This window comes from Podarcis pityusensis (assembly GCF_964106645.2).
Source record: "Podarcis pityusensis genome assembly, chromosome: 5".
Lineage (NCBI taxonomy): Eukaryota > Metazoa > Chordata > Lepidosauria > Squamata > Lacertidae > Podarcis > Podarcis pityusensis.
This window is the reverse complement of record NC_138032.1, coordinates 71,672,681-71,700,132: the sequence shown is the minus strand read 5'-3', so window position 1 is coordinate 71,700,132 and position 27,452 is coordinate 71,672,681. Positions and strand designations below refer to the sequence as shown.

Below are 27,452 nucleotides of genomic sequence, written 5' to 3'. Positions count from 1 at the left end.
GGCTATTAGCGGCTTAGTGGCTGTTAACGGCTTAGCGGCTATTAACGGCTTAGCGGCTTTAAGAAAAAGGAAACAAACTCGCAAGAACTCGCAAGATGTTTCGTCTTGCGAAGCAAGCCCATAGGGAAATTCGTCTTGCGGAACGACTCAAAAAACGCAAAACCCTTTCGTCTAGCGAGTTTTTCGTCTTGCGAGGCATTCGTCTTGCGGGGCACCACTGTACAGTCAGCCCCAGCCAGCATGGCCAGTGGTTAGAGAGAACAGAAGTTGTAGTCTTAACAGTATCTTGAGTGGCACATGTTTTCCATCCTGATGTAGGTATAGATTTTTTAAAATTCCGTATTATAAACAGTAAAAGAATTTTCCATTTGTACATTGCCTTAAACGGTGCTTCACACCAGAAGCAAGAAACCAAATGGGGCACTTAGAGTCTTGGCTTCCAGTGATTGTGAACTGCATCTCCCATCAGCCTCAGTGAAGTTAATGGTCATGGACTGAGAGAACTGCAGTACAGCACACCATTCCTGATTGGGGCAGGTGGGTGAGAACAGGAGGAGAGGAAAACATAATACCACAAGAGATGAATGTGAGTAAATGCAGCTACATGAACTTTATTGGGCTTGGAGCTGAAGTTGTAGGCGTCATTATAAGTGTAAAGTTTGCAGCAAGCATATTCTGTGAATGTCGTGCTACCCCAAACCATAACGTTGATCCAAAGGGACCACACATCTTTGTTTAAACACTGAACCTCAGATAGCTCAATGCCAATGAGTCACATCACAAAGTTCATGCGTATTTTTCTAATAACGCAACCTACTTCTGCAGTTGGTCATCCATCTCATTCGACGAGGTACATAGTTCAGCAGATAAACAGATTAGTAGAAAGGTCTTTTGACTCGTAACACCCTCAGATAGGACACCCAACCCACACTTTTTAATTGTCCTTCACAGGAAGGAAATAGGTTGCATTCTTTGGAAGAGTGCTTTGGAGGAAAGGTCATGATTCTATCTCACGGTGTCTCTTTTTGAAAGTAATTTTCAGTACAGTGGTACCTCGGGTTACATACGCTTCAGGTTACAGATTCCGCTAACCCAGAAATAGTACCTCAGGTTAAGAACTTTGCTTAAGGATGAGAACAGAAATCGTGCTCCAGCAGCGCGGTGGCAGCAGGAGGCCCCATTAGCTAAAGTGGTGCTTCAGGTTAAGAACGGACCTCCAGAACGAATTACCAGTAAGTACTTAACCCGAGGTACCACTGTAATCTCGAATAAAGTACGAAGAAAATTTATACAATATTTCTCTGTGAAAGGGCAAAATATATTTAGTGGAAAGTGCCCTTAGAATTGAGCCTTTCATTCTCTGAACACTCGCACCCTAGCAGTTAAGAGGGGTTGATGCTGCCCATGTAATACTTGCACAGAAGCAGACTTGGGAAGGGAGAACTTTGCTCTATGGAAGGGCACTGTGGCTACCTGAAGCTGATACCGTAGGCTTATCATTTATTGCTGTAGTATATATTTCAAGAATGAACTTTGTTGATTGCGGCAGTCAGAGTTGGCTGTGGCTCCCTTCCATGTGACCTTGAGATTATGGCTGTGTGACATTTGAATGACTCAGAACATCCCGTAGACAAGAAAGCGCTGGAGCTGTGCGCTTGCAAGTACAAAACGAAATCTTGGGTTTTGAGTAGTGAGCCTTTAAGGAGCAAAGCACTAACTGGGACATTCTTTTGAATTTTGCTGAGATTAGCACTTCCTTTAATTTGCTGCGTGTTCCCATAGTGTCTCCATAGTAACTGTTATAATCACTCTGAAGTTTGCTCAAGCGTTTCTAAGGCTGATTTGGACGAAAGTTTACTTCCACGCTAATGATGTGGATACAATTAGACTCGAAGAGTTAACTGGGTTCACATGATCTTCTAAATGAATAGGGTGTACTACTGCACTAATCCTCTGCTAACAAGTTCTGGAGCTAGCTAGCTCGGGACAGAATTCTCCACATGTTATTAACCTGAATGGCATTTTAGGATTTAATAGAATTGGGGTGTGTAGACTAGCACAGTAGGCAAATTTTGGAACCTTGATTTTGCTGTGGGGGAGATGAATGACTGCCAAGTATTTTGTGGAAAGGAGACTAGTAGTAAAGACTAAGCTCCTCTCCAAGATTGACTGTGTAAGAAACAACAGCTCCCTCCTGAAATGATCTCCTGTTTTTAGTGCTAATACAGAAGGCTTGCATTTAACTAGTCTGATCCCCTGTGGTGAGTAAGAATTGCCACCAGGTGACCATATGAATCACCATCCTCTCTTTTTGCTTTAAAGCACTCCTGTGGCCTCTTTGAGGTTATATAGGAGGTAAATGGGAGTGTCATACACAGTCTCCTTATTATGTTCCTGTGGTCTGGAGGCTGTGTTTAGGATAGTTTATTAGCATGCTGCTGAGTGTTATTGTTGGCTTCCCATCCAAGTTCTCCCTGTCTTCAAAAGACTTTGGGACCACAGAATAAGAGATTGGGTGATTGGAGAAGTGGCAAGAGAAGTACCAAGGAACCTGCCTGGTGCAGTGGAAAGAGAGGAGCAGGGCCTGAACTTTTATGTGCAAAGCTGCGATAGATTCGTAAAGTGGTGTGTCAGGTGGGAAAGCAGCAACCTTGAGATGGTGGCAAGCTACGAAAGAAAACTCTGGAGAAACATATTTTTTGCAGTCTTAACTTTTACAGACTGAGAATTCTCCTTTAATGTAAATATGCATTAGGGGACCCAGGTCTTAATTTTTGACTGCTGTCATATCCACCTTCGGTCAGGCAGTAGTGGGTGCCGACTCGTCCGTTGAAGACCAGCATGTGTGGGAAACTTTTCTTGCATTCGTCTCCCCCACTGCCGTTTCCCCATCAGCCATTTTCCAGGAGGTCATCCGAATAACGATGACATCGCTGTGCTGCCATTGTTCAGCACTCTGTAGCTGCTGGCCTTTTAATTGAGGGTACAGGGGAATGGAGGATAATGATGCCACTGATGGACAATGAATCCATTGTTCTTTCTTTCTGTGTGCAATTGTGAAGAGGCTGAGAGCGGTTGCAGTGGAGTCTCTGGGTGTCAGTTGCTGGAAATCACAAGTGCAGAAAGTGCTGTGCTCCGCTTGCAGGCTTCCCAGAGGTATCTGGTAGGCTACTGTGAGAACCACCTTGGTAGCTCAGTCAGTAGAGCATAAGACTCTTAATCTCAGGGTTGTGGGTTCAAGCTCCACACTGGACAAAAAGATTCCTCCATTGCAGGGGGTTGGACTAGATGACCCTTGTGGTCCCTTCCAACTCTATGATTGTATGAACAGGATTCTGCGTTAGCTGGACCGCTGCTCTCTTCTTATGTTATAATGTTCTATACCATTGCATATGCTAAGCATCAGCCTGAGGGGATGGCGTTTCACTTACTAAGCAGAGCTAATCTCTTGGATACACCTTGTCTAGCAGCCACCTGCTAGAGACAGATCTAGTTCAGCTAGCAGCAAATTCCGGTAAACAAAACTCGCAAGCTGTACTGGCGCCATGCTTTTGGGGCTCTTCAATTTGTTGTGAAGTTATTTCAGCTTTGGAAACTTCACCAGCTATAGGAGGCTGGGGATCACTCATGTTGGAAGATGCAACTGAGGCTGCCACTCTCTGGATAGATCAACTTCCTTGGTTATGAACATTCAGCATTATAAGCCACAGGATAGGTTGGACCTAAAGTCGAGTGCCTGTGATGTTCATTATGCCTCTGTCAAAGTGCTACACAGCTCAGCTCTTTGTGTTTAGTGGACGATTTCCAGCAATAAGCAAGGCTCCTTTTGCATCTGTTGCTGTCCAAGATCTTAACAGCCATGTTACTTCACTCTGCTATGGCAGCTCCTAAGCATCAGTGCATGGTTGAAAAATACATATATATATATATTGCACAGCTCTTCCTTTCTCAAACTCTTTGAGATCTCGGGGTTGTGTGGCAGACGACTGGCACTTGAGAGTCCACAGGCAAATTATTGCGAAGACTTGCCTAGATGAGACGAAAATGTAGCAGACTGGGAAAATGCACTTTGCAGTGCTGCAGAGAGCCAAGCGGCTGGGTGGCTGGGAAGGAAAGTGTCCTCTATTCCCATGCCGTTCCCAGCAATGTTTCTGAGCGATACAATGCCCATTGAAGTGGCTTGTTTTTACTATTTTTCCTCTACTGGAAGTGTGCCATGCTGTGGAAGATCGTGCTGGGTTTCAGTTAAGCAAAGAAGCACCCATAGCAACTGGTTTGTTCAGGGGTAAAACATTTCCAAATTGGGCCAGTAGCTAATTGTTTCCTTTTCTCTGCTCTTGGCAGTTAGCCACCTGTTCAGTATTAGACTATACCAAGTGGTGGGAGGGACTCTGTGTGTGTGAGGCGGGGGCGCGAGAGGGGAAGGAGGAGAGAGCAAGAGGCTGGAGATTAATCATTGAACCAACTAAACTGAATGGACTTGTTTAGGACTGGCTGCTCTGGGGTTTCTTATTAACATCTCTGCTGGCAAATGGCCCTGGCAAGTGAGTTTTGCTGGCCTCATAGTATATGAATGAGATCTGGAGTTAGTTGCTCACAGCCGTTCCATCAATACTGAGGCATTAGAGAGAAATGTTTGCTGTACACTTAGTGTCGTTTTATTTCACAAAACTAAAAGAGGACCAGATCAAAAAGGTAAGAGTTGGCTGGGCTCACTGTTTTGACATCAGCTACTTTAAATAAGAGAATTGTTTTTTGACTTGTGGGTTGTCATTAAAAAAAGAAGAAAGTTTTGTGTATGTAGTTACAACATACACTTAGCAAAAATTGGCAGAAGATGAGTTTTTTTGGCTATTTTTAATTTAATTGCACTCTCATAGCTGGAAAAAATATCTAAGGAAAGGAATCTTGGTGCAAGCAAAGTTCAGAATCTGTGACAAGTACACCTAAGCTAGAATGATAATTTTTAGATTTAACAACAACGGACTGTCCCTATGACTGTGCAAGGCTAGAGCTGCTAATCGGGATTTGCAGTCACATTTTAATACTAACATTTTATATGAGGACAAAGCTGCAGTTTTCTTCCCATGGCTAAACAGGCAGCAATAAATAAATAGATCTTCTTTTTAGAAAACACACCCAGGAAAATTACTGCTACTACAATAATTCTTTTAATAATCAAATGGGCTATAACTTAAACCCAGAGGTTTAGTTAAACATAGCATTAGTTATCAATCTGGGAAAGGCTTTTAGATCTAGTTTCGCGATGTGTCTTTCTAAGGTCGTGTTATTAGCCTTCCATCATTTTCTGAGACCTCTGCTCTTCTCTCCTGTGCACCTTCCCCCCATGGTGGAAGAATGCCTTTTAGTCATTCTTCCACCATTGTAAAAGAATTCCTAGAATTGCGTGTAGGTTGTCACACAACATGTGCCCTAATCTCTTCAGACGATGGATAAGTGAAGTAATTTCCCTATCTTGTAAATATGAGTCAACGGATTTGTTAAGAGAAAATGTGTACCTTAACATAAAATACGCTTTTTAAAAAACAAGATGCGGCCTTGATCAGTCCTGAATTTATTTTTTTATCATTGATGGTTTATTTTATTACATTTCTATTACACACATCGACTGCCTGTGTCCCCTGCCCTGCGGAGGAGGCTGTCCCATCACTGGTGTCAAAAAAGTTTCAACAACTAGTCTAAGCAGCTTTTGCATTGAAATGGAGGAAGCTTCACTTTGTCCTTTGCCTCAGACAGCAAAATGTATTGGGGTGGGCCTTTGTATCCCCTTTTCCAGCCAGAAAGCTACCTGAAAGACTTAAAAAAATGTAATCGATAAAGGCAGCCCCTTGCTCTCAGACCTGCAATCTTAAAAGAAACGACACAAACGGAAAAAGGAGGAGGGAAAAAAGCGAATCTAGGCATTTGGTCTAAATTTGTAATGACCAGCTAGAATGGAAATATTTCAAGGAGAGGAGGAGCCAAAAATTGTGGGTCTGTCAGCAGAGCTGATGGAGAGGCTCTGTGGTCCCATCTTTCTCCTTGGCATTGTCTTATCACCTAATGGGACAGCTGCTGTAGATGACATTTAGGTCTGCCCCAATTGCACATAATGTGCGGTCTGGATATAATTTATAGAAAAAATGTGTATCTGCTATACCTCCCCTGCTTGACCACAGTCTACTCTTTCAGCTGCTTTTTCTCCTCAGCTGAACTCTGATCCTTGGCTCGGCAGAAAGATAATAATCTTGCGGGGAAGAGGCAGTGAGGAGGGTGCAGCCCCTGCAACCTTCATACCCTCTTCATGTGGTAAACATTAGACATTTCCCCCTGCTTGATATGCACTTCGGGGAAGGCCCAGTTTTCAACAAACAGCTCTGTTGCTGCCATGTGTTGTTTGGTCTTTAGGAGCAGTTGCTTGCTAAACTTACAGCACCACACTGGAGATTAGTGCTACCTTCAAGAACACACATCCCAACTTTTCCTTCTAGATAGCACAACAAAATAGTTAATGGGAACATGGCTAATTTGTAATCCCAGATATATCTTGTAATATATTAATTATTACCAGCTTTGGGCCTGCCGCCATCAATAAATGAAGGCTGCTGAGGAGAAACCCCAGTCTGTTGGTGGGGTAGGCCTTAAACATTTCCTAAGCTTAAAGGTTGTCAAGTAACACTGCAAAAATGTTCTATATTTTTTTTCTTTCTTTCACTTTCTGTGGTGCATTAGCTCAGACCAACTTAAAAGATCTTGTGGGATTTTTATATTTAGAGACCATTGGTCTAGAGTAGCAAAAACAGCAGTGCAGTCCTACACATATTTACACAGAAGCCCTGTTGAGTTCAGTGGGGCTTACTAAATGGATATAGAAAACCCCCAGTTTGATGATGATGGTGATGGTGATAATAATATTATTATTAGTGCTGCCATCCACTCTGGGCAGCTTCCAACAAACTATGAAACCACAGTAAACCATCAAATATTAAAAATCTTGCTTCGTCCATAAACTCACTATGTAGCTTTAAGCAAACCACCTGACCTCAGTCGCTCCATCTGCAGTATGTGGTAAACGTGCTGACTTTTACAGCTACACAATGCATGTGAGTTACATTGAACACAAAATACTTTACAAAGGTTAAGTGTGACTATGATTAAATCTTCCATTTCCATGTAATATCTTCTGAATTATACCCAAACTCATGCCTAGCACAGAATATCAATTTTGGTTTCTCTTGGTTTCACCCAGTTTCTCATTTTTCTAGTTGTAAGTTCAGTTTGCCCCCCCCCCCCCCCGTTTGTTAACAATGTGTTAAAACTCATCAGCATTTTATTGTAAATTTCTGCCAATTTACACATTTTTGTATGTAATCTATGTCCACACTATTTAGTTGGAGAAGCACTAAATTCAAAGAATAACCGTGTTTAGGTTCACATGTGGTTTTGGAAAGGGTCAATTAGAAAGGTTCATGTTAAAATCCTAGCTGAACCAAATTCCTTTCCCATCCCTACATAGTGAATAAACTGTGGGATCTGGATACAGACCACTTTCAGGCATCTCAAACAGAGCTCTGAAGTATAACACAGAAAGTGACCCCCATTGAGATGGCCCCCTTCTGGGCTCATCAATGCCATTTTTGGGTGGGATTCATACCAGCAATCTGAGGTTGCGGAATTGCACTTGTTTGGGAGACCTTGTGCAACAAACCCCCTTCCCCAAAATATCAGACTTTTTGCAAGAAGGAAAGTGATTGGGAAATGTACCGGAAAGTGCGCAACAATACTTGCCTTGACACAACATCATCTAATTGCCTCACAAACAAATAAAAACCCACTCGTTAGATAGCCAATGCTGTCAAATCAGGATTAATGCTCAAGAAACAGCTTATCTGGAAGCTCCCATAGCATGCAGCTGTGCACAGAGACAATATATCTCTTCTCACCAATACTTCAGTGACAACATCACTGCCTTATCCAGGGTCCTCCCGACTCTTGGCAGTGTCAGATAGGTTTCCTGTGTTGACATGGAAGCCCGGGCAATCATTTCTGCTCATTTGGTTTCCAAAGGGAACGAGGAAGGGGCAATATGTCCTCAAATGTGCCCTAGCAGTAGTCACTGGCTGGCTGAGTACGGAACAGACCTATTTGTTCAACACCCTTGTAAATAGAATTCCCTTCCCATTAGGTCACTCACATGGCTAGTTTTACTCATGCACCAGACTACCGTCTCTCACATCCATTCTACCTCAATGGTACTTGTAGCCGTTAAAATATAATTTAATTTAGAATAGATTGTTGATAAGGATTATAAAGCTATCTTTTCGCTCTGACATGGTATGTTGGATGCTACACATTCCTAGTGCAAAGGAATTCACAAAATGGGCCTCTTTCAAGTCCTAACAAAGCAGCTGTGCTTACCTTTAGACCAAAGGAAACCCACAAGTCTGTGCCAACCTCTCTTGAATCAGACAGCATCAACAACGTCCTTAAATTTGGCTAAATCATGTCTCAGTGGCTTATTTTCACTTTGCTACCATAGCACCTCACCATCCCTGTTGTGTAGACAGTCCCACAGTCTTCTAGGTTTATCACGTGTTCCCATTTTAATTCCCCATGGGCAGGACTTTTTCCCCAGCTGGAACTGTCCAGAACTCAGTTCCTGCGCTTCTCAGGAGGGCGCCATTGCCATTATAAGAGAACAAGGGAGAAGTTCATGGTGGGTTCTGGCACATCTTTTTTTAGAGGTGCAACCTTCCAACAGTTTGACTTCACTCCCAAAGGTACACTTCTCCATTGTCTCCTGAGACAGACGGATGCCAGCAACGGTCTCTGTAATTTCCATGGTTAGCATAGCCATTTTGTCAGTGCTAATCCTCTGCTGCTAAGAGGAAAATGTTTCTAAGATCCTTCATTGGATCTCCCTCCCCACTGCCATGCCTACCAATAAGAACTGGATTTTCTGAATAAATATTTGGAAATGAATTTGGGAGGTTGGTTGAAGGGGGGAAGGGAAGACAAAGCATTCTCCCTGATCTGACCTCTGTTCATTGGATTGGCCTGGTTATTTACCCAAGGGTTCGGATGTCAACAACTCAGTAAAGTGAGAAGCAGGATTATTGTTGACACAGATAAAAGTGACAAGATAGCTCAGTCAATCCATGAATGGGGGGAACAACATGAGGGCAATAACCTCCAATAGGACCAACTGAACGGTCATGAAGAAGTAAGTTTCCAAGATAAAAAAAATGTGATGCATAACAAAAATAAGAGGGAGGAATAGAGAAAGAAAAATATATTGTCAAGGAGGTGCAGGGCCAATGCCAAACTTCAGTGTGATCCCACCTTGGGCCCCTGAAGCCAATAAGTGCTCCTGCTGCTGCTGTTTGCCACTGCTACCAAGCCTCCCCTCTCCCTGCTTAGCCCCCAGACATGCTTTAGTGATGGCACTTTTAAATAGTTGCTAAGCTGCTGCTTGGCTCTTTGGAAGGAAAATGTGTTTGAAATCTAGGGTTTCTTTGCAGCCCTACATGGGTGGTGGGTGGGTTAAAAGCAGGCGGTGGGAGAATATATATGAAAAACAGCTTATAAGCATCACTGCTACAGTGCGGGATGGTAGCAAAGTCAGGGAACGTGGACTTTGAAGAATGTCTAGTAACACTATATTGAACAAAAATATTGCAGGGTTTACACAGCTTGCTTGGTTCATGCTTTTTCTTTTCCAAAGCAAGGGCAGCTAGCATGAGGAATTTCTTGCCCTTTCTGTTCCTAGTAGCAATTTGCATTTGGAAGTTTCTTTGGGCATATATGGGTTGTTGATGGAGTGTACACCAATGAGATTGCAAGTTCAGGACTGTGTACATAGGATGTGTGCATATATTCTTGCATGTGTGTCGCTGCTAGTCAGTGCAAAAAAAAGAGAGGCCACCCTTCTGCAAGGGAAAACTGCTTTAAGGTGTTGTTGTTTCTTTAAAAAAAATACACAACCAAGCTGTGTATAAATTTTATGAAATAAACACATATTTATTCATAATAACAATTAGTAAAAAATATCTTGAACCTCTTGCCCCAGGTTGATCGGTACTTGTACCACATGCGTCTCTCTGATGACGTTCTCCTTGATTTGATGGCCCGTTTCCAGGCAGAGATGGTGAAAGGCCTGGCAAGAGACACCAATCCAACAGCCACACTAAAAATGCTGCCAACTTTTGTGCGGTCCATTCCTGATGGCACAGGTAAGCAGCTGTTCTGCATTCCTCCTGCCATTATCAATGATAGCAATGAGGCTATCGATGGCTACTAGCCACAATGGCTATGATTTGTCTCCAGCGTCAGAAGGCAGAACGCCTCTGGATGCCCGTTGCTGTTAATCACAAGTGGGGAGACTCATGTCCTGCTTGAAGGCATCTCATGGGCATCTGGTTGGAGGATGTTGGACCAGATGGACCTTGGGCCTGATCCAGCAGGGCTCTTCTTATTTTGTTAATTTTAAGAGGATGGTTCACGATAGCGGCGCTGAGATTCCCCAAGCCAAAAGCAGAGAGCAAGGAGGCAGTGTGAGGGGAGAATGAAGCTGCCTATCTTCCCCATCTCCCCTCAAAGAGATGAAATGAATTCCAGGATTCTATAAGTAGGCAGTTAAAGCACAATGAAGGAAAACCAAGATCCTGTGTCCTCTAAGTTTGGGCAGAAATTGCAATGCAGAAATTGCAATGTTGGAACAGGTACTTGCCTTCGGTTGCTGCATGCCAACCTGGAGATGGGAGTCCAGCAACATCTGAAGGGTCACTGATTCCCCATCTCTGCTCTAATATCAACCATATAGTACAAATACATTAGACAATTTGTAGGAACCAGACAACACACAATTGTTTTCTACATTGAAATTCCTGCATTGCAGGGGGTTTGGACTAGATGACCCCCACGGTCCCTTCCAACTCTACAATTCTATGATTCTATGTCTCTGATAATATTTTGCTGTGTGCATTTTGGACTGTCAGAGGCAGTATGTCTCTGAATGCCAGTCTTAGAGAACTGGGATTTTGGGGGAATCATTTTGCTACTGCGACACATGGTATGCTACGTAGCATAATGCTAGATGCCTGGTGGAGATGCTTCTGGAGAAATCTTTTAAGAAGCATATATGCCTCATATGTACAACTGAGCTTCTAGAATATTTGGCTTTTAAACAATATAGTAAGAATGGCACCAATGCCCATGTCTGATCTCTCTACTGAGACCCCGCTTGGGCTCTGATGCAGAGTTACCTGAAATTTGGAAGACCCAATCATTTCTACCTGTTGTTTGTGTTACAGAAAAGGGCGAATTTCTTGCTTTAGACCTTGGGGGCTCCCGATTCAGAGTCCTAAAGGTCAAAGTGTCTGAAAATGGGAAGCAAAATGTTCAAATGGAGAGTCAATTCTATCCAACACCTAAAGAAATCATCCATGGGAGTGGGACAGATGTAAGTAGCGTATCTTCCTCTGAAACAGGCTCTCTGTGAAGAATGTATCCTAAGACATAAAAAGATCATATTAGCCAATTTTAGTTTTAATATATGCAAGCTCCCAAGGCATACAAATTCTTCGGGAATAGTTATTCAGAGCACCTCAACAGCTGCATCTGGAAATGAGCATGGCTTACTAAAAGTCAGCCAAACCATGGCTGCCACATGCTGAGAATATGCATTAATCTTTAGCAAACCAGTGACAATTTTGGGATGATAGATGCATAGGATACTGGGGGATAATAGATATAGGATACAGAGGCTATGGCTGCATTCAGACACATTATTGTGTTGGTTTTATGAGTTATAGCGCTAGCACTTCTGCCCCAAATTCTAACATTCCTTTCACACCACAATAGCCTGTTGTGTTTTGATCACTATACTGCCATGATGTACTAAATTTTAAATGGCAGGAAATAACAGTATGCCAGGATACTGTCCCAAATTTCATCACATGGGTTTCAGTGAAAACAACAGGGACGCTACAGAGCACAAATTTCCCGAGGTTCTCCTAGTTAATATGCAAACAGATTTTATTTTTCTGGAGAAAATTAAGAGGGAATTGAGTGCTAAACTTCTGTTAGATTCCACTAGATTTCCAAAAGTGGGTTTTACATTGTGTGAAAGATTACACAAAACAGGAAAACTGACAGGTAAGGAACTGTTGGGAAGATGAGATAAAGTACCCTCTGAATTAGGGTTGCCGTATTTCAATAAGAGAAAATCTGGAAGCAAAGGTTGTTGAGCTTTTTGGGGCAAAATTGGAACAACAACAAAAATGGATGTTTTTGAGCCTTTCCCCCCAGTAAAATTGCCAAAAACGGCACTGCTGACATGCGGTGCCCTATGACATTTCTGCTGATTTCAGCCCAGACACTGCTTCCAAGAGCAATATTCCAAGAAATTCTGGACATATGACAACCCTACTCTGAATGCAGCCTCGTTTATGCTGACCTTGTGATAATGTATCTTAGGCTTTTTTGTTATCATATTGCATAGAAAATATAACTATTGTTAATTATAGGCATTGCTTTTTATCTCCTATTCCATTTGAGCCGTACAGAGCCTGCATTGTATTCTAGTAGGTAATATATAATAACTCACACTTCCCCCCTATTTTGATGCAGCTGTTTCAGTATGTAGCTGACTGTCTTGCAGACTTCATGGAGACAAAGAATATAAAGCATAAGAAATTTCCTCTTGGCTTTACCCTATCTTTTCCTTATATACAGAGAAAATTAGAGGAGGTAAGACCAATATTCTTTATGGCTTTGTAACCAGGGTGAATCTTCTCCCAAATTATTAACTAAGAGCTCCAGAGCAGAGAGGCTGCCATTAGCAAGCAGCAGGGGCTCTCGTGAAATGCCACTTTGCCCATGCTTGGAAGGTATAGAATTCGTTATGCAGAGAATATAGCTTTGCAAAAGTGTGCATTATATCTGCTGGTTGTGAAACTAAGTATATAAAATAGGTGTACAATTTTTGCTTCTAAAACTCAGGGGCTGAGAGTGTGATGGGATGGGAATAGCAGATGTGAAGAGACAAGAATACTTGGACAAGGCACTGCATTGGACTCGGAAAGCAGGAAATATGAGTCCTGCTGCCTTGGGAAAACCTGAAAGTGCATAGGGATAGACAAATTTGGCAATTTCAGTTTCCTTCAGCTTTTTGCTTTCCGAGTCAGTTCTCCTCATTTCCATTTTTTAAATCCTTTTGAAAATTCATCAGCATTATATATCTCCCGATGTACAAATTTTTGTATGCAGTTTTGATTAATGTTTTGATGAAGGGAGGCTTGCCTGGTGCCTTCATTATACATCTTTAGGTGCCAGGCAAAAGCATTCCTCTTCAACTAGGCCTTTGGCTGATTAACACCCTATATCCTTCTTCAATGTGTTCCAGTTTTTATTGTGTATTTTGTGCTTCTATATTGTATTTTTATGCTGTGGGCCACCCTGAGATCTTTGGATGAAGGGCTGTTTACAAATTAATAATAATAATAATAATAATAATAGACATATTTTTCAAGTGATTTCTCCAAAGATAATCAATTTCTGTATTTCCCCCAAAATATATGGATTTTATACTACTTCTGCCTCTTGGCATATCTGTCCAATCAAATATTTGATGCTTAAAAAATGTTTTAAGGTTTTATACACTGTTAATTTTTTATTAATATTTAAAATTAGAGCAAAACAATGCATTAGATCATGAACTACTGGTAAATTATAGTAAATATGTTACACCAGCCCATGCATAAACTAGAGAAAGAAAAAATAACAATCACACACACACACACACACACACACACACCATAGGCTCTCTCTCTCTCTCTCTCTCTCTCCTTTATATGCCACTCTTTAAGCCATGCAGCACACATTGTTGATGAATAATTGCTTCTTCTTTTATTTCAAGGGTATACTGATTTCTTGGACAAAGCATTTTAAAGCCAGAGGAGTGCAGCAGACAGATGTGGTGAAATCTCTCCAGAAAGCCCTCAGAAAACACCAGGCAAGTTGAGATTTAAGATTTGTTTTTAATAATCTGATTGCATTAAAAAAAACATTTCCTAGCAGTTCTGGTGTACAAGCTGGGACATTGGCACATACCGTATATAACGCTCTGCAGAAAAAGAAACTGCCCCATTCAAACCTACAAAATTGTTATGTCAGAGCTTTTTCCTTCCTTGAAGTAAATGAAAGGACTTGGATCAACTTGTGCATTTCATCAGAGTATAATGGTCTGTCTGTCTGAAACTCCTAGGTGGTGGTGATATGCACCACCACTTTGAAATTCCCATCCCTAGGTATTAAGCTGATTTTGTTTTTGAAAACACTGTGGTTCTTATTGATTGTAAGAATCTGAATATGTATTGCTTTGACTTTACTGGTATGTTGCATTTGCCTCATTAGGACATTGATGTAGATATCTTGGCTTTGGTAAATGACACAGTTGGAACGATGATGACCTGTGGATATGATGATCAGCGATGTGAAGTTGGTGTCATTATTGGTAATTCTATATCTTTTTTTTACCAGAGGCAGGGCCAATCTGGCTTAAGATAAAGTGAGTGTTCTGGCAGTGTAGAACAGTTGAGCCCATGTGGCATTGCACAAGGCACAAAAATTATTTTTTCTTAGAAAAATTCAATTCAATTTTTTTTATTATTATGAAGTCTACACATCTCCATGTGTTTCTTCCCCCCTTCCCTTCCCCCAACAACCTCCAAAATGAATCCGCTGGACTCAGGAACAGGCACAAATGCTTGCTACATGGAGGAAATGAGCAATATTGACTTAGTGGAAGGTGATGAAGGAAGGATGTGCATCAATACCGAATGGGGAGCCTTTGGAGATGACGCATCACTGGATGACATCAGGACAGAGTTTGACAAGGAGATTGATTTGGGCTCTTTCAATCCTGGAAAACAATTGTAAGTTTAGTCATCAGCTTGGGATAAGGCGTCTTTCTAGTAATGTAGCTATTTAGGCATGTGCACCATCTCAAAACAACCATGAAATAACATTGGGACAGAAGTAGCCTTGAATATATTAAGTGGCAGGCAAGTACTGTGAAGCGCCATTGATACTATTTAGGAGGAGTGTTTTGGCCAAGAATCTGGTTAAATCCTAAATCCCCAGGGGTTTAGTATCCTTCCAGTGATTGTTTGGGGTAGGCGGGGGGACAGTGCCCTTCTCTCTGACCCCAAATACATTCCTAACTGTACTTTCACAGAAGGGTGCTGAATGGCCCACGTTAAATAAATTGTGTGTGGTGCAGTGTGTGTGTTCTGAGTTGGGAGTTTTTTCTGAGTCCTTCCCCCATTCCAGCAGTAACTTAACTGCAAAGAGGAGGAAGGGCGGTGTAAAAGAATAAAGAGTCCTTTGCTGCCATCTTTCTTTCCACAATCCTTTGTGGGTCTCCGTGTGCTGTGCTGGCTCACCAGATGCAGCTTGTCACGCTGGCCACGTGACCCGGAAGTGTCTGCGGACAGCGCTGGCTCCCGGCCTCTAGTGTGAGATGAGCACACAACCCTAGAGTCTGGCAAGACTGGCCCGAACGGGCAGGGGTACCTTTACCTTTACCTTTTAGTAGCAGTAGTAGCAATAGGTAATCATGATAACAATAATGATTTTAATAGGGAGCGCTTCCAGACAGAGGATTAATATTACAAATGAGTCATTGGGAACAGTTTTTTCTCCTTTTTTGGGGGGAAATTACTGGCTTTCTTCCAAGAAATGTAAATGTAATTCTTTATTAGAAAGCATGAAATGCCCTTGATGCTTTCTGACAACAGCTTTCTGTTGAATTGCAGGTTTGAGAAGATGATTAGTGGTTTGTATTTAGGAGAACTCGTAAGAATTATCCTTCTGAAAATGACAAGGGAAGGTTTGCTTTTCAACGGGAAGTTGTCAACAGCTCTCTGCACCAAGGGCAAGATTGAGACAAAACACATTGCTGCCATGGAAAAGTAAGAGGCTTTAATCTGTCCATCAGAGAGTTTTCTGTAAGTGCAGCTTCCGTTCTACAATTTGTGCAAGCATTGATTTTGGGCAGCTACTCTGCCTTCAAAGCTACTCTGCTTTGGTGAGGCCAAACACTTGCAGATGTTATTTAGGGCAGCCTCTTCCTTCTTGCTCCATAGATCAGACCAGGTACGATGAGATTTCAGATAGAGTGGACAGTCAATCACACAAAAGCAGTACATGATGCTGCAAAAAATAGGACACAGCTTTGCATGTAATCTGCATGTACTAATTGGCATGTATAGATGCACCTTTAGAAATTACCATGATTTAAATAGAAACATAGTACATCTTAGGGAAGATGGTGGCCAAGGGTCTGTTGACCAGGTAGAAACTGCTGGTGGGCAACTGCAAGGCCTCTGCTCTCTTTTCTTATGGTTTCTTAGCTGTGTACATTTAAAGCACATGACTTCCTCCAAAGAATTCTGGGAGCTGTAGTCTGTCAAGGGTGCTGAGAACTGTAATTCTATGTAGGGTAAGCTACAGCTCCCAGGATTCTTTGGGGGAAGCAACACACTTTAAATGTATAGTGTATATGCAGTCTTTATCTTTAATTCGATTTGGACCAGATAGCCCTTCTGATAGAAGATGCCTTCAAATAGAGGACTGTCCTCTGCAAAGTAGGACACATGACCACCTACTTTCAGAAATTTCTGGCCTGCTTACTGGTTCCATACAGAAAGTGGTTCACCTCTGTCTCCCTCTCACTACTAAAAGCTGAAGTGGTTTCCTCAGGCATGTTTCTGATTCCTTTGTTTCGGGTTAGGTACAAAGAAGGCTTGAGCAATACTAAAGAAATTCTGACGGAACTGGGCCTGGCTCCATCGGAGGATGACTGCATTGCTGTTCAGCACGTCTGCACTGTTGTTTCATTTCGCTCAGCAAATCTCTGTGCTGCAGCTTTGGCAGCGATACTCACACGCCTCCGTGAAAATAAAAAGGTTGCAAGGCTCCGAACGACCGTGGGAGTTGATGGGACGCTGTATAAGATACACCCTCAGTAAGTCACATTGAAGTAGGTAGGGTGGTCATGCCTGGGAAAATTATCATTGCTCATCTGCATATGATAATTAATTTAAGGGTATGCAGTCATCTAGCAATCATGATGACTATGAGCCAAGTTGCCTTTGAAAAAGGGTCAGAAAAATTCATGAGCTGTCAACACTTACTGGCTGTGATAGCTGTACATAACTTTAATGTATCCCATAATGTTTGTCTACTGATGGAAGACTCTTTGATCTAGTGGAGGCTTCCATTGGCAGAATGGAGTTAGAGGGGCAATTTTTTTGTTGATTTTCCTCTCCCTTCAGAAGCAACATGGAGGATGGTGTGGAGGCTGCAGTGAGGAATTGGCAAAAATGTGCCTCCTTTGCCATTATAGTGACATAAGCATCTGCTGGATCAAAGAACCTTCTATCAGTAGAAGGGCACCAGTAGAAGGGATACAACTTGATACAGTATTTCTCTGGTTACCAGATGCTGTAGTCAAACTTGAGCAAATGGCTATTGCTATTAATGCCTAACTGATGAGCTTTCCACAGATATTTGGCTGGCCACTGTTTGATATTCTGATCTAGCAAAGCTTTCTACTTGGTTCTTGATTAAAACTGCCCTCAGAGGCACCGCTTGGTCAGCAAAAAACTAGCCTAAATAAGATCTTATGGAACTTCAGAAGAATGGTCTGGCAGTGGTTATTGCCAGGGAAATCTGTGGACAGTTCTCTGCGATTCTGTTTCCTTCACACGTCCTGCTTTTGGCATGGATCTTGCACCCACCAAGCTGAGGGGGTGCAAAATTGAGATGATCCATAAGTGAGAAGAACCATTGATGGTGCCATATTTTGGCCTCACACAGGGCACAAATTTCTGAAAAATTATGGAAGTCTGTCCCTGCTTATGGCAGCCCTGTTTAGGGAAGCTTTTAATGTTTGATGTATTACAGTATTTTAATATTTTTTGGGAAGCCACCTAGAGTGACTGGGGAAGCCCAGCCAGATGAACGGGGTATAAATAAATAATAATAATAATAATAATAATAATAATAATAAGTAGTAGTAGTAGTAGTAGTATTCCATTGGCATCTGGTTGGCCAATGAGGGAAACAGGATGCTGAGAGGAGGGAGCAGGTAGGCCTTTGACTTGATTAATCAGAGATCTTTTGTTTTGTGCTCATGAACTGTGTGGACTTGAATCAAAAGGATTTCCTTGATCTGTGAAAGTCCTAAGCGACATAAGGGAGAAAGCAATTTAGCGTAATGGTGTGTGCTCCCTTGTATTTTATTGTGCACACAATATTTGTAAGCATTTAAAAGACCTTTTTGGCTTTAGGTATGCTAAGCGTCTCCATAAAGTAGTCAGAAGGCTGGTGCCCAACTGTGACGTTCGATTTCTGCTGTCCGAGAGTGGCAGTGGGAAGGGGGCTGCGATGGTAACTGCTGTTGCGTGCAGACTCTTATCTCAGCGCAGACAGATCAACGAGGTCTTGAGCCTCTTCAAAATAACCAAAGAGAACCTCATAGGTGTGAAAAACAGAATGAGGGCAGAACTGGAGTATGGCCTGAAGAAAGAAACACATCCTACAGCCACTGTGAAAATGCTGCCCACATTTGTTTATGGAACACCAGATGGAACAGGTAAGAACACAGAAAGGCATATCTAAAACGAAGGGGAAGGTTGATGCAGATTGATTTCGCTTATTTGACTATATTGACAGGGGACCTTCCCATATCCCCCCAGCTTCTCATTCCTTGTTATGGTTACACCATCTGATATTCCAGGAACAAGATTGTAGTTTGGTGCACTGGTTTGCTGTTATTTTATTTCACAACTCTGTATTTTTCTCTGTTACTGACCTAGTTTTTCCGGTGTTTACATGTTCTTGTACGTAACAAAAAATTAAATAAAAAGCTTTTAAAAAGAGAGAGAGAGGAGGTAATAAAAACAACAGATAAGGTCACAGGCTCCCCAGAAAGCAGTGAACATGTTTGAAAAGTGATTTATAATTTTTTTGAACAAGAAGCTCAGAGCCAGCAAGTTTGATTTGGAAATTCCAGAAGCCTTTCTGTCCAACAGTTAGGAAGGAAGACTTCAGTCAGATTAAAATGCTGATTTTTCTGTTGCAGAAAATGGAAAATTTCTGGCCCTTGATCTTGGGGGAACAAATTTCAGAGTTTTGCTTGTAAAAATCAGAAGTGGAAGAAGCAAATCAGTCCGAATGTACAATAAAATCTTTGCCATTCCTTTGGAAATTATGCAGGGGACCGGTGAAGAGGTAAAGTAAAACAAGCCAGTTATTTATTTTTATTGAACCTGTGGAGGGAATGGCGTATTTTACTTGCTTACTCTGTAATAACAGAACCCAATTCCCACTCCAGTGGTTCTCCTAAACCCTTGCCACTGACAGCATTCAGTCTCACTTATTCCTTCTGAACACTTAAGGTAAAGGTAAAGGGACCCCTGACCATTAGGTCCTGTCGTGACCGACTCTGGGGTTGCGGCGCTCATCTCGCTTTATTGGCAAAGGGAGCCGGCGTACAGCTTCCGGGTCATGTGGCCAGCATGACTAAGCCGCTTCTGGCAAACCAGAGCAGCGCACGGAAACGCCGTTTACCTTCCCGCTGGAGTGGTACCTATCTATCTACTTGCACTTTGACGTGCTTTCGAACTGCTAGGTGGGCAGGAGCAGGGACCAAGCAACGGGAGCTCACCCCGTCACGGGGATTCGAACTGCCGACCTTCTGATCGGCAAGTCCTAGGCTCTGTGGTTTAACCCACAGCGCCACCTGCGTCCCTCTGAACTCTTAACTTACCAATAAACCAGTGACTATGGGGTACAGGCATGATACAAAGCCAATCAGATATAGATATTAAATGTAAAGTATTTACGTTTATTCGCAACAAGATTATTAAGTGCACAAGCTTATCTGATTACTTTAAGATAGTATAGTATATTTAAATGTATACACTTTCTTGTCACTTTAAATACCAACAGCTTATCCCCAGCTACTTTGAGTTTGACCTCACCCCAAAGCTGCACTCCTGCATTGTCTCCTGAGACAGATAGATGCCAACAACAACAATATCCAGCTATTAATGTTAAATTAAGATAGATTTAAGGAAGCAGTTAGTTACCTTATGAAAGCGTTTAGCAAAACTGCCCTTTTATTCTCTTCATCGCAGTTAAGTTCCATTAATGCTATAACAGAGGACTCCCCCCCCCCCAAAAGCCCTTTACTGATTTACTGAAGTGCAGGTGTGTCTTGCTGTGTTGCTATTGATATCTTCCCTCTGGTGATCCTGCCAGTCACCAGAAACCAACATGCCAAGCTGCTCCTCACTTCTCCCCGCCCCCCAGTGCAGATTGGTTCTTCCCTTGCCCCTTCAGCCGAAGCCAAACAATTAAGCTACCCCCAGCAAGTCTTTGGCCTCCAAGTCATTCCACCTGCCACTCACACCTTCCTTCGACATTCCCCAGTCCTTGTCCTCCACTGCCTTCTTCTGACTCGACTCCACAAACATAAAGCACCAAGAACTCCAATAATATTCTCTTTCTTCCCTTCTAGCTGTTTGATCACATTGTCCAGTGCATTGCAGACTTTTTGGAGTACATGGGCATTAAGGGTGCCCGACTTCCTCTTGGCTTTACTTTTTCCTTCCCCTGCAGACAAGCATGTATTGATAAGGTAAGGAGGGGAGCTGAGATTTGACATGCTGTTTTGTTTCCTCTTTTAATCTGGCTTAATCTTTGCAGAATTTTCCATAGAAACATTTCATTATTGTTTTAATTCTTCCCTTCCCTTCCCTGTGGACTGACAAGAGTTTTATCACAGGTTTTACCAGACAGTGTATAAAATTGAATGTGTTAAACAAAAAACAATCTCATTCTTGCACGCACTTAGGCAGATTTACTTTGGACAAGGCATGCTTGACACAAGGCTGCTGATGCATACAGCAGCTCATGGAGAGTTAAAGCAAATTATTAAGGATGTGTGGAATACAAAACAACAATTCAGATCGAGTCCAAGGTATATGTTTTTTCTGCACTAAAAAACCACTTCTATATTTTCAGAGGCTTTGTGTTGCAACAATAACAGGAGTGGCAGTCAGTTTGAATTGCATGACCACTTCTGATACCGGTGTTGCACCTCCGTCAGGGATGCTGATACAGGAAGTAATCAAACCATCCAGCTTTCTGCTTCAGCCATGGCCAGCCAGTTACTTATGGCACCTGGCATACCGTGAAGTACCACTGATTTAAACTTCCCAATGCTATGTAACAGGCTGCCTTGGGAGTTGGCAAGCTCTCTTGCTAGAGAGTGTACATTTGGAAGGGATCTTAGAGATAATCTTGTCTGGACTCTTGCTTGATGCAGGAAACCCACAACGACAGAGTGTATAGCCCTCCTGCTCTGTTCCCTGAAGCATCCCCCTCTATCAGAAAGGGAGCATTTTGGTATTTTAATATTTCCCCAAAATGCAATATGTTGAACCAAGCTCCTCTTGAAAGTGTAATCCAACTTTTAAGTGTTCTACCTGTTTTTCTCCTGTTGGTGTAAGCATCTTTCATTTATTGATTGTATGACTTCCCCACTTTAGGGAACTCTTGTTGGGTGGACAAAAGGGTTCAAGGCAACAGACTGTGAAGGAGAGGATGTTGTTGATATGCTCAGGGAAGCTATCAAACGAAGGAATGTAAGTACCATTGTGGGGAAATCTCCCAAAGGTTCAAGCACCAGTCCCTTGCTATGACAGTAGTATAGATCTGAATCTCAGTTATCCAAATGTAGCTCTATCACTAGGTGCTGCAAATACTCTAAATGCTTTCAAAGGTGTTGGTTTCATTCTGTGGACTCCTTCGGATATCCTTTTTATTGTGCTTTCATGATGATAGATAGTATAAAGCTAGTGCTTAGTGCACGATACATCAAAGGGTGTGTACAGTGGTACCTCGCAAGACGAATGCCTCGCAAGACGAAAAACGCACAAGACGAAAGAGTTTTCCGTTTTTTGAGTCGTTCCGCAAGACGAATTTCCCTATGGGCTTGCTTCGCAAGACGAAACGTCTTGTGAGTTCTTGCGAGTTTGTTTCCTTTTTCTTAAAGCTGCTAAGCCGTTAATAGCCGCTAAGCCGCTAATAGCCGCTAAGCCGCTAATAGCCGTGCTTCGCAAGACGAAAAAACCGCAAGACGAAGAGACTCGCGGAACGGATTAATTTCGTCTTGCGAGGCACCACTGTATGTGTTTGTTTGTTTTTCGCTCTTTGCCCATTCACAAAATCAGTTTTTTATTTCAGGAATTTGATCTGGATATTGTAGCAGTGGTAAATGATACAGTTGGGACAATGATGACATGTGGCTATGAAGACCCAAACTGCGAAATCGGCCTCATTGCAGGTAAAAAGCAATCCTGTAACACTTGTGTATGGATGTTCCAGGGTGTGACAGAATAAGATTTGTAACCAACAGTGAAATGATATGCTAAAATCTTTTGGGAGATGGAATCTTGGTCAACTTGCTGTTTCTGGGGATGGATTCTTGTGGGCAAGAAGGGGAGAACCTTTGGTCCTTCGGATGACATTGGACTCTAATTGGCCCCAGTCAGCATGGCCAATAGTCAGGGATGGTGGAAATTATAGATGATGGGAATTACAGTGAGCCTTGATGGGAATGATGGAAACTAATAATGTTATGAGCAATACAGATGAGGAGAGAAAGGGAACCTACAAAGTGTTGCATGCCACCTAGTGGTATGAGGTATACACTGCATCCCAAGTTATAATATGAACCTTAGTTACCTAGATATAGGGCATAAAATTGATTTAGTTCGCATTTAAAGGTAACCCTACCCAAGTCACAGGGACACGGGTGGCGCTGTGGGTAAAACCTCAGTGCCTAGGACTTGCTGATCGCATGGTCGGCGGTTCGAATCCCCGCGGCAGGGTGAGCTCCTGTCTTTCGGTCCCAGCTCCTGCCCACTTAGCAGTTCGAAAGCACCCCTAAGTGCAAGTAGATAAATAGGTACCGCTTTATAGCGGGAAGGTAAACGGTGTTTCCGTGTGCTGCACTGGTGCTGGCTCGCCAGAGCAGCTTCGTCACACTGGCCACGTGACCCGGAAGTGTCTCCGGACAGCACTGGCCCCTGGCCTCTTAAGTGAGATGGGCACACAACCCTAGAGTCGGACACGACTGGCCCGTACGGGCAGGGGTACCTTTACCTTTACCTTTACCCAAGTCACACTTTTTGAAACAATATACAAACTGAAAGCTGCTGTTTGAAATTCGCACAACTCAGAATTTTGCAAAGCCATGTAATGTGTACAGAAATGTATATATTGCAGTAAAGTGTGTGTTTACATGCATATATTATTGAAAAGAGAATACCAACATGCAAAACATAATGGAAAACTGCTTTGCAAAATTGTGTATATTAACATTGCTTACAAAGATATGTCTGTTATGAGAAATTCACAGTGAAATGCTGCTGAATTTTCATAAGCGCTTAGTGTTGTTTTTTTAAAGTGGGGAATTGAACATAAGACTAGAAACATGAGAAGCTGAGTGAGTAAAACAGAAGTTGACAGATTTGCCTGCCCCTACTTTTAGCCCCTAAATTTTACCTCCCACTTAGAGAAAAAAATCAAACTTCTTCTAGGAAATGTTTTTTTCATTCCCCAGGTCTTTGTGCTTCTCCTGGTGGTTGCTTTAAAGGAATAAAATACACATGCCTCTTTCTTCATTCCAGGGACAGGCAGTAATGTTTGCTACATGGAAGACATGCGTAATATAGAAATTGTAGAAGGAGATGAGGGCAAAATGTGCATCAATACAGAATGGGGAGGATTTGGCGACAATGGCTGCATAGATAATCTCAGGACAAAATATGACAAAGAAGTGGATGAGGGGTCATTGAATCCTGGAGAACAGAGGTAACAGTCGGCGTTTTATTGCTATTGCAATGTCTTCAGGAAGTATGTAGGAATGGCAGATAATTCTATTAGAAAAGGAGGTGGAAATAGTAGTTTGCGTGTTCATGTGTAGTCAGGAATAGAAATCACTCAAGTGAACACAGTTGGTATTTGTTCACATCATCATCACAGCTGTTTTTATGTCCACAAACAGTACAACAGTAATAACCTTTTTACATTGTTTTGATGTTTCCTTGACATTGAAATGAATGTAAGTTACGTAAAGTATGTTAAGTAGCAGACAATGAGGTGAATGTTATTACATTTAGTGGAAACCAAAGTACAGTGCAACGGAAACTGTTGATTGTGATGAGCACAGCTTGGAATAGAAATCACAGTTTCTTCCATTCCTAGGCATATATGAACTTTGAGTAATCTTTCCACTTAAGAACACCCCCGCTATCCCACTTTAAAACACCTTACAAAGCATGAGTCTGTTGCTGTCATGTTTATTTCCATCCTAAGAGTCAATGCACATGTTCAGAAAAGGCATGTGGTATGCACAGACTATATCCCAGGCCCCATTTTTGCATAGGTAACTGAAAATGTGTTAAATGCTGTCCAAATCCTTTTTCTTTTTTCTATGTAAGGTATGAGAAAATGACGAGTGGAATGTATCTGGGTGAAATAGTGAGACAGATCTTGATAGACTTGACCAAGCAAGGACTTCTCTTCCGGGGTCAGATTTCAGAGCGGCTGAGAACAAGAGGAATATTTGAAACCAAATTCCTGTCCCAGATTGAAAGGTAAAACAATGTGTTGTACTAATAGAGTATTTTCCCCACCACCTGCCACTTTCACACATATCAGACTAGTGAGAAGCAGCTGAATGATTGCAGCTTTGTAAATATTTTATACATCATCAGAAAATAATACAGTTGGGAAAAAGAAGTGTTGGTTGACTGAGAAGCTGAACCCTGTTACTCAGGGCCATCTGCAGTTCTACAGTGAACAACTTTACTTGGGTTTTATTGGGTGTGAATGAACCCAGTGTATTTCAAACATCAGTGTCACACTGCTTTCAGCAGTAAAGTACTTCGAGTCTGTACTGTTTGCACTGCTGCTTCATAAACTTTAAGTGATCCTTTCTGCTTTGTCCTCAGATTGGAGGGGGTGGAAATGAGCAGCCATTCCCTATGCCCTTGGATTGAGTGAGCATGGATGATGCTAATTTTGAAAAGTACATTTCACCCAGGAGAGCTAAAATAGTAGCATCCTGCTTTTAAACTAACATCTGCATTCAGACATTTAAATCTTGACTGAATAAGCCAAAGTATCAAGAAATGTTTTTCCCATGCTCTTAGCCTTTTCTCTCCTCCTTTTGAGGTGCAAGCAAGGAAACAAGGAAATCTTTAGTTATTTATCATAATTCCCTGTTTAGTCTGAACAGGGTAATGATGATTGCCACTTCATAACATGACACAGGGCTGGCCCACCCATGAGGCAAAATGAGGTGACTGGTGGCTGTGTCCACAGGGGCAGCAGATCCTGAAATAGATCTTTATTCCCCCACCTTGTTCCTGTCTCAGATCTTCACTCACTGCTTCTTCATCTATCGACTTATTTAGAAAAAGTAGGGGCATGGTCACAGATGGGAGGGAGTAGTGCTGGAAAAGTGTGTCCCTGCAAAGGACTTTGTGTCTTCTTACACCAGTGCTGCCTTCCAGTACATTTGGCCCTAGCTCTGTGTCCTCCTAACCAGAAGTGCCTGTTGTGTTTTGGCTGAGTGCAGTGACCGGCTTGTCCTACTTCAAGTAAGAAGAATATTGCAGCAGCTTGGGCTTGACAGCACTTGTGATGACAGTATCATTGTAAAGGAAGTTTGTGGCTCCGTTTCCAAGAGAGCAGCCCAGCTGTGTGGGGCCGGGCTGGCCGCTATAGTGGAGAAGATACGGGACAACAGAAATCTCGAGCACTTAAAAACCACTGTAGGTGTGGATGGCACCTTATACAAACTACACCCACAGTGAGTACACAGCATCACTGTTGTTGTTTTGCCTTGCAGAATTGACCGATTTTTTAAAGATAATATTCTGCTTAGTTGATGGGGATTAAAAAGGTTGGGGAAAAGAGAAATTGCCACAATGCTGTATCAGTTAGCCCTATTACACTTGCTTGCATAAGACTGTAATAAAGAGCTGGGAAAAGTTCTGCTTTTAATGGGCTACAGTCCCCTCTAGAGAGATGGGTGATTTTCTGAAGGTCTTCCACAACATGTCATTGATGGGAAGGGCCATAGCTCAGTGGTAGAGCATTTGTCTTGCATGCAGAAGGTCTTAGGTTCAATCCCCAGCATGTCCGGTAAGGTTGGGAGAGAATCCTACCTGAAATCTTAGAGAGCCACCACCAGCTAGTGCAGACAATACTGAGCGAGATAGACCAATGGTCTGACTCGGTATAAGGCACCTTCCTATATTCCTGTGCAATATGGACGCATTAGTGGTGGATTTATACTGGACCATCCACACCACATTGTGCTTTATTAGCTGTTCTGCGCTGCTTCCTCAATGCTGCACCCCAGGGCACCCCTCTACTTCCCCTCCCACTTATATTAGTGAAAACTTTCCATGGAGAAAGCTAAAGAGCTGTACTTGCAGATACAGTTGAAGTGAGAGAAGAACCTGCCCTCTTGCCCCTGCTGCTGGTTGACTTACATGTCGCTGGGAGCGGGATCTGCCAAGGGGTACAAAGTGTTTTGTGAGTGCAGACCATACAGAGAGAGAGACTGGATTACTGTCAATCCTTACAATGTAAAAGCCCTCCCTCTGTATTCTCCTGTCCCTACCCATCAAAATGACAGGCATTTTACCAGTTAAGAAATAAACAGCAGTGTGCGATCATTGCAATTTCTTTTTCTTTTTGCTTTGTTTTTCCTCTTTTTAGCTTTTCTAGAATCTTGCAAGAAACGGTAAAAGAACTGGCGCCTCAGTGTGATGTGACATTCATGCTGTCTGAAGATGGGAGTGGAAAGGGAGCTGCCTTAATTACTGCTGTTGCAAAACGAGTGCATAATGTTGCTGAAAATTAAGTGGTCATGCAGGCATCTGTGTGCAGCAGTGATTTTTTTTTTTGTGAAACCAACTGAAGCAGTAGTTCAAAAGTGGTGCACACATCTGTGGCCCAGGGTTGGCCAATGTTGTGGCCTTTAGATGCTGTTGAAGTAAAACTCCCATCGTCTCTGGCTGTTGGGACTTGTCATTCAACAGTCTCTGGAAGGCACCAAGTTTGGCCACTCCTGTTTGTATCCTGATGGTTGGGCAGCTGTGCAAACAGAAAGCAGTTTTTCTTGCCAAAACTGAGGCAGGTGTTGGCGCATCTGAACATAGGTTTCCATAAGTTGTCTTATGTTTAGAGATACAACAATATACTTGACATTTCTGTGTTATGCTCATAATATAAAACAGCCAGGCCATATAAATGTAACTATTTTGTCAACTATTTTAAACATATTTATATGTTCT

The 27,452-nt window shown here is 42.3% G+C and overlaps 1 protein-coding gene across 5 annotated transcripts; it reads left to right on the top strand.

Moving 5' to 3' along the window:
• Positions 1-27: 27 nt before the first annotated feature.
• Positions 28-27,054, top strand: LOC308477462 (hexokinase HKDC1). 5 transcript variants are annotated; one of them, XM_081006057.1, is made up of 18 exons: positions 28-586; positions 10,070-10,232; positions 11,313-11,461; positions 12,631-12,750; positions 13,919-14,014; positions 14,416-14,515; positions 14,753-14,936; positions 15,819-15,974; positions 16,796-17,029; positions 18,357-18,661; positions 19,151-19,299; positions 20,591-20,710; positions 21,624-21,719; positions 22,321-22,420; positions 23,769-23,952; positions 24,582-24,737; positions 25,724-25,957; positions 26,875-27,054. In XM_081006057.1, the coding sequence occupies exons 1-18, from the start codon at positions 581-583 to the stop codon at positions 27,017-27,019; spliced, it is 2,697 nt and encodes an 898-aa protein (XP_080862183.1). In that variant the 5' UTR covers positions 28-580; the 3' UTR covers positions 27,020-27,054. The 5 variants fall into 5 exon arrangements, with proteins under 5 accessions (XP_080862183.1, XP_080862182.1, XP_080862186.1 ...); XM_081006056.1 differs by lacking the exon at positions 28-586 and adding an exon at positions 3,968-4,695; XM_081006060.1 differs by lacking the exon at positions 28-586 and adding an exon at positions 5,630-6,092.
• Positions 27,055-27,452: the final 398 nt, after the last annotated feature.

Excerpts from the sequence above, each read along its gene's own strand:
- LOC308477462 (XM_081006056.1), top strand. The coding sequence starts at position 4,633 with ATGTTTGCTGTACACTTAGTGTCGTTTTATTTCACAAAACTAAAAGAG. Across the intron at positions 12,751-13,918 it reads TACAGAGAAAATTAGAGGAG|GGTATACTGATTTCTTGGAC; the intron begins GTAAGACCAATA and ends TTTTATTTCAAG. Across the intron at positions 14,015-14,415 it reads AAGCCCTCAGAAAACACCAG|GACATTGATGTAGATATCTT; the intron begins GCAAGTTGAGAT and ends TTGCCTCATTAG.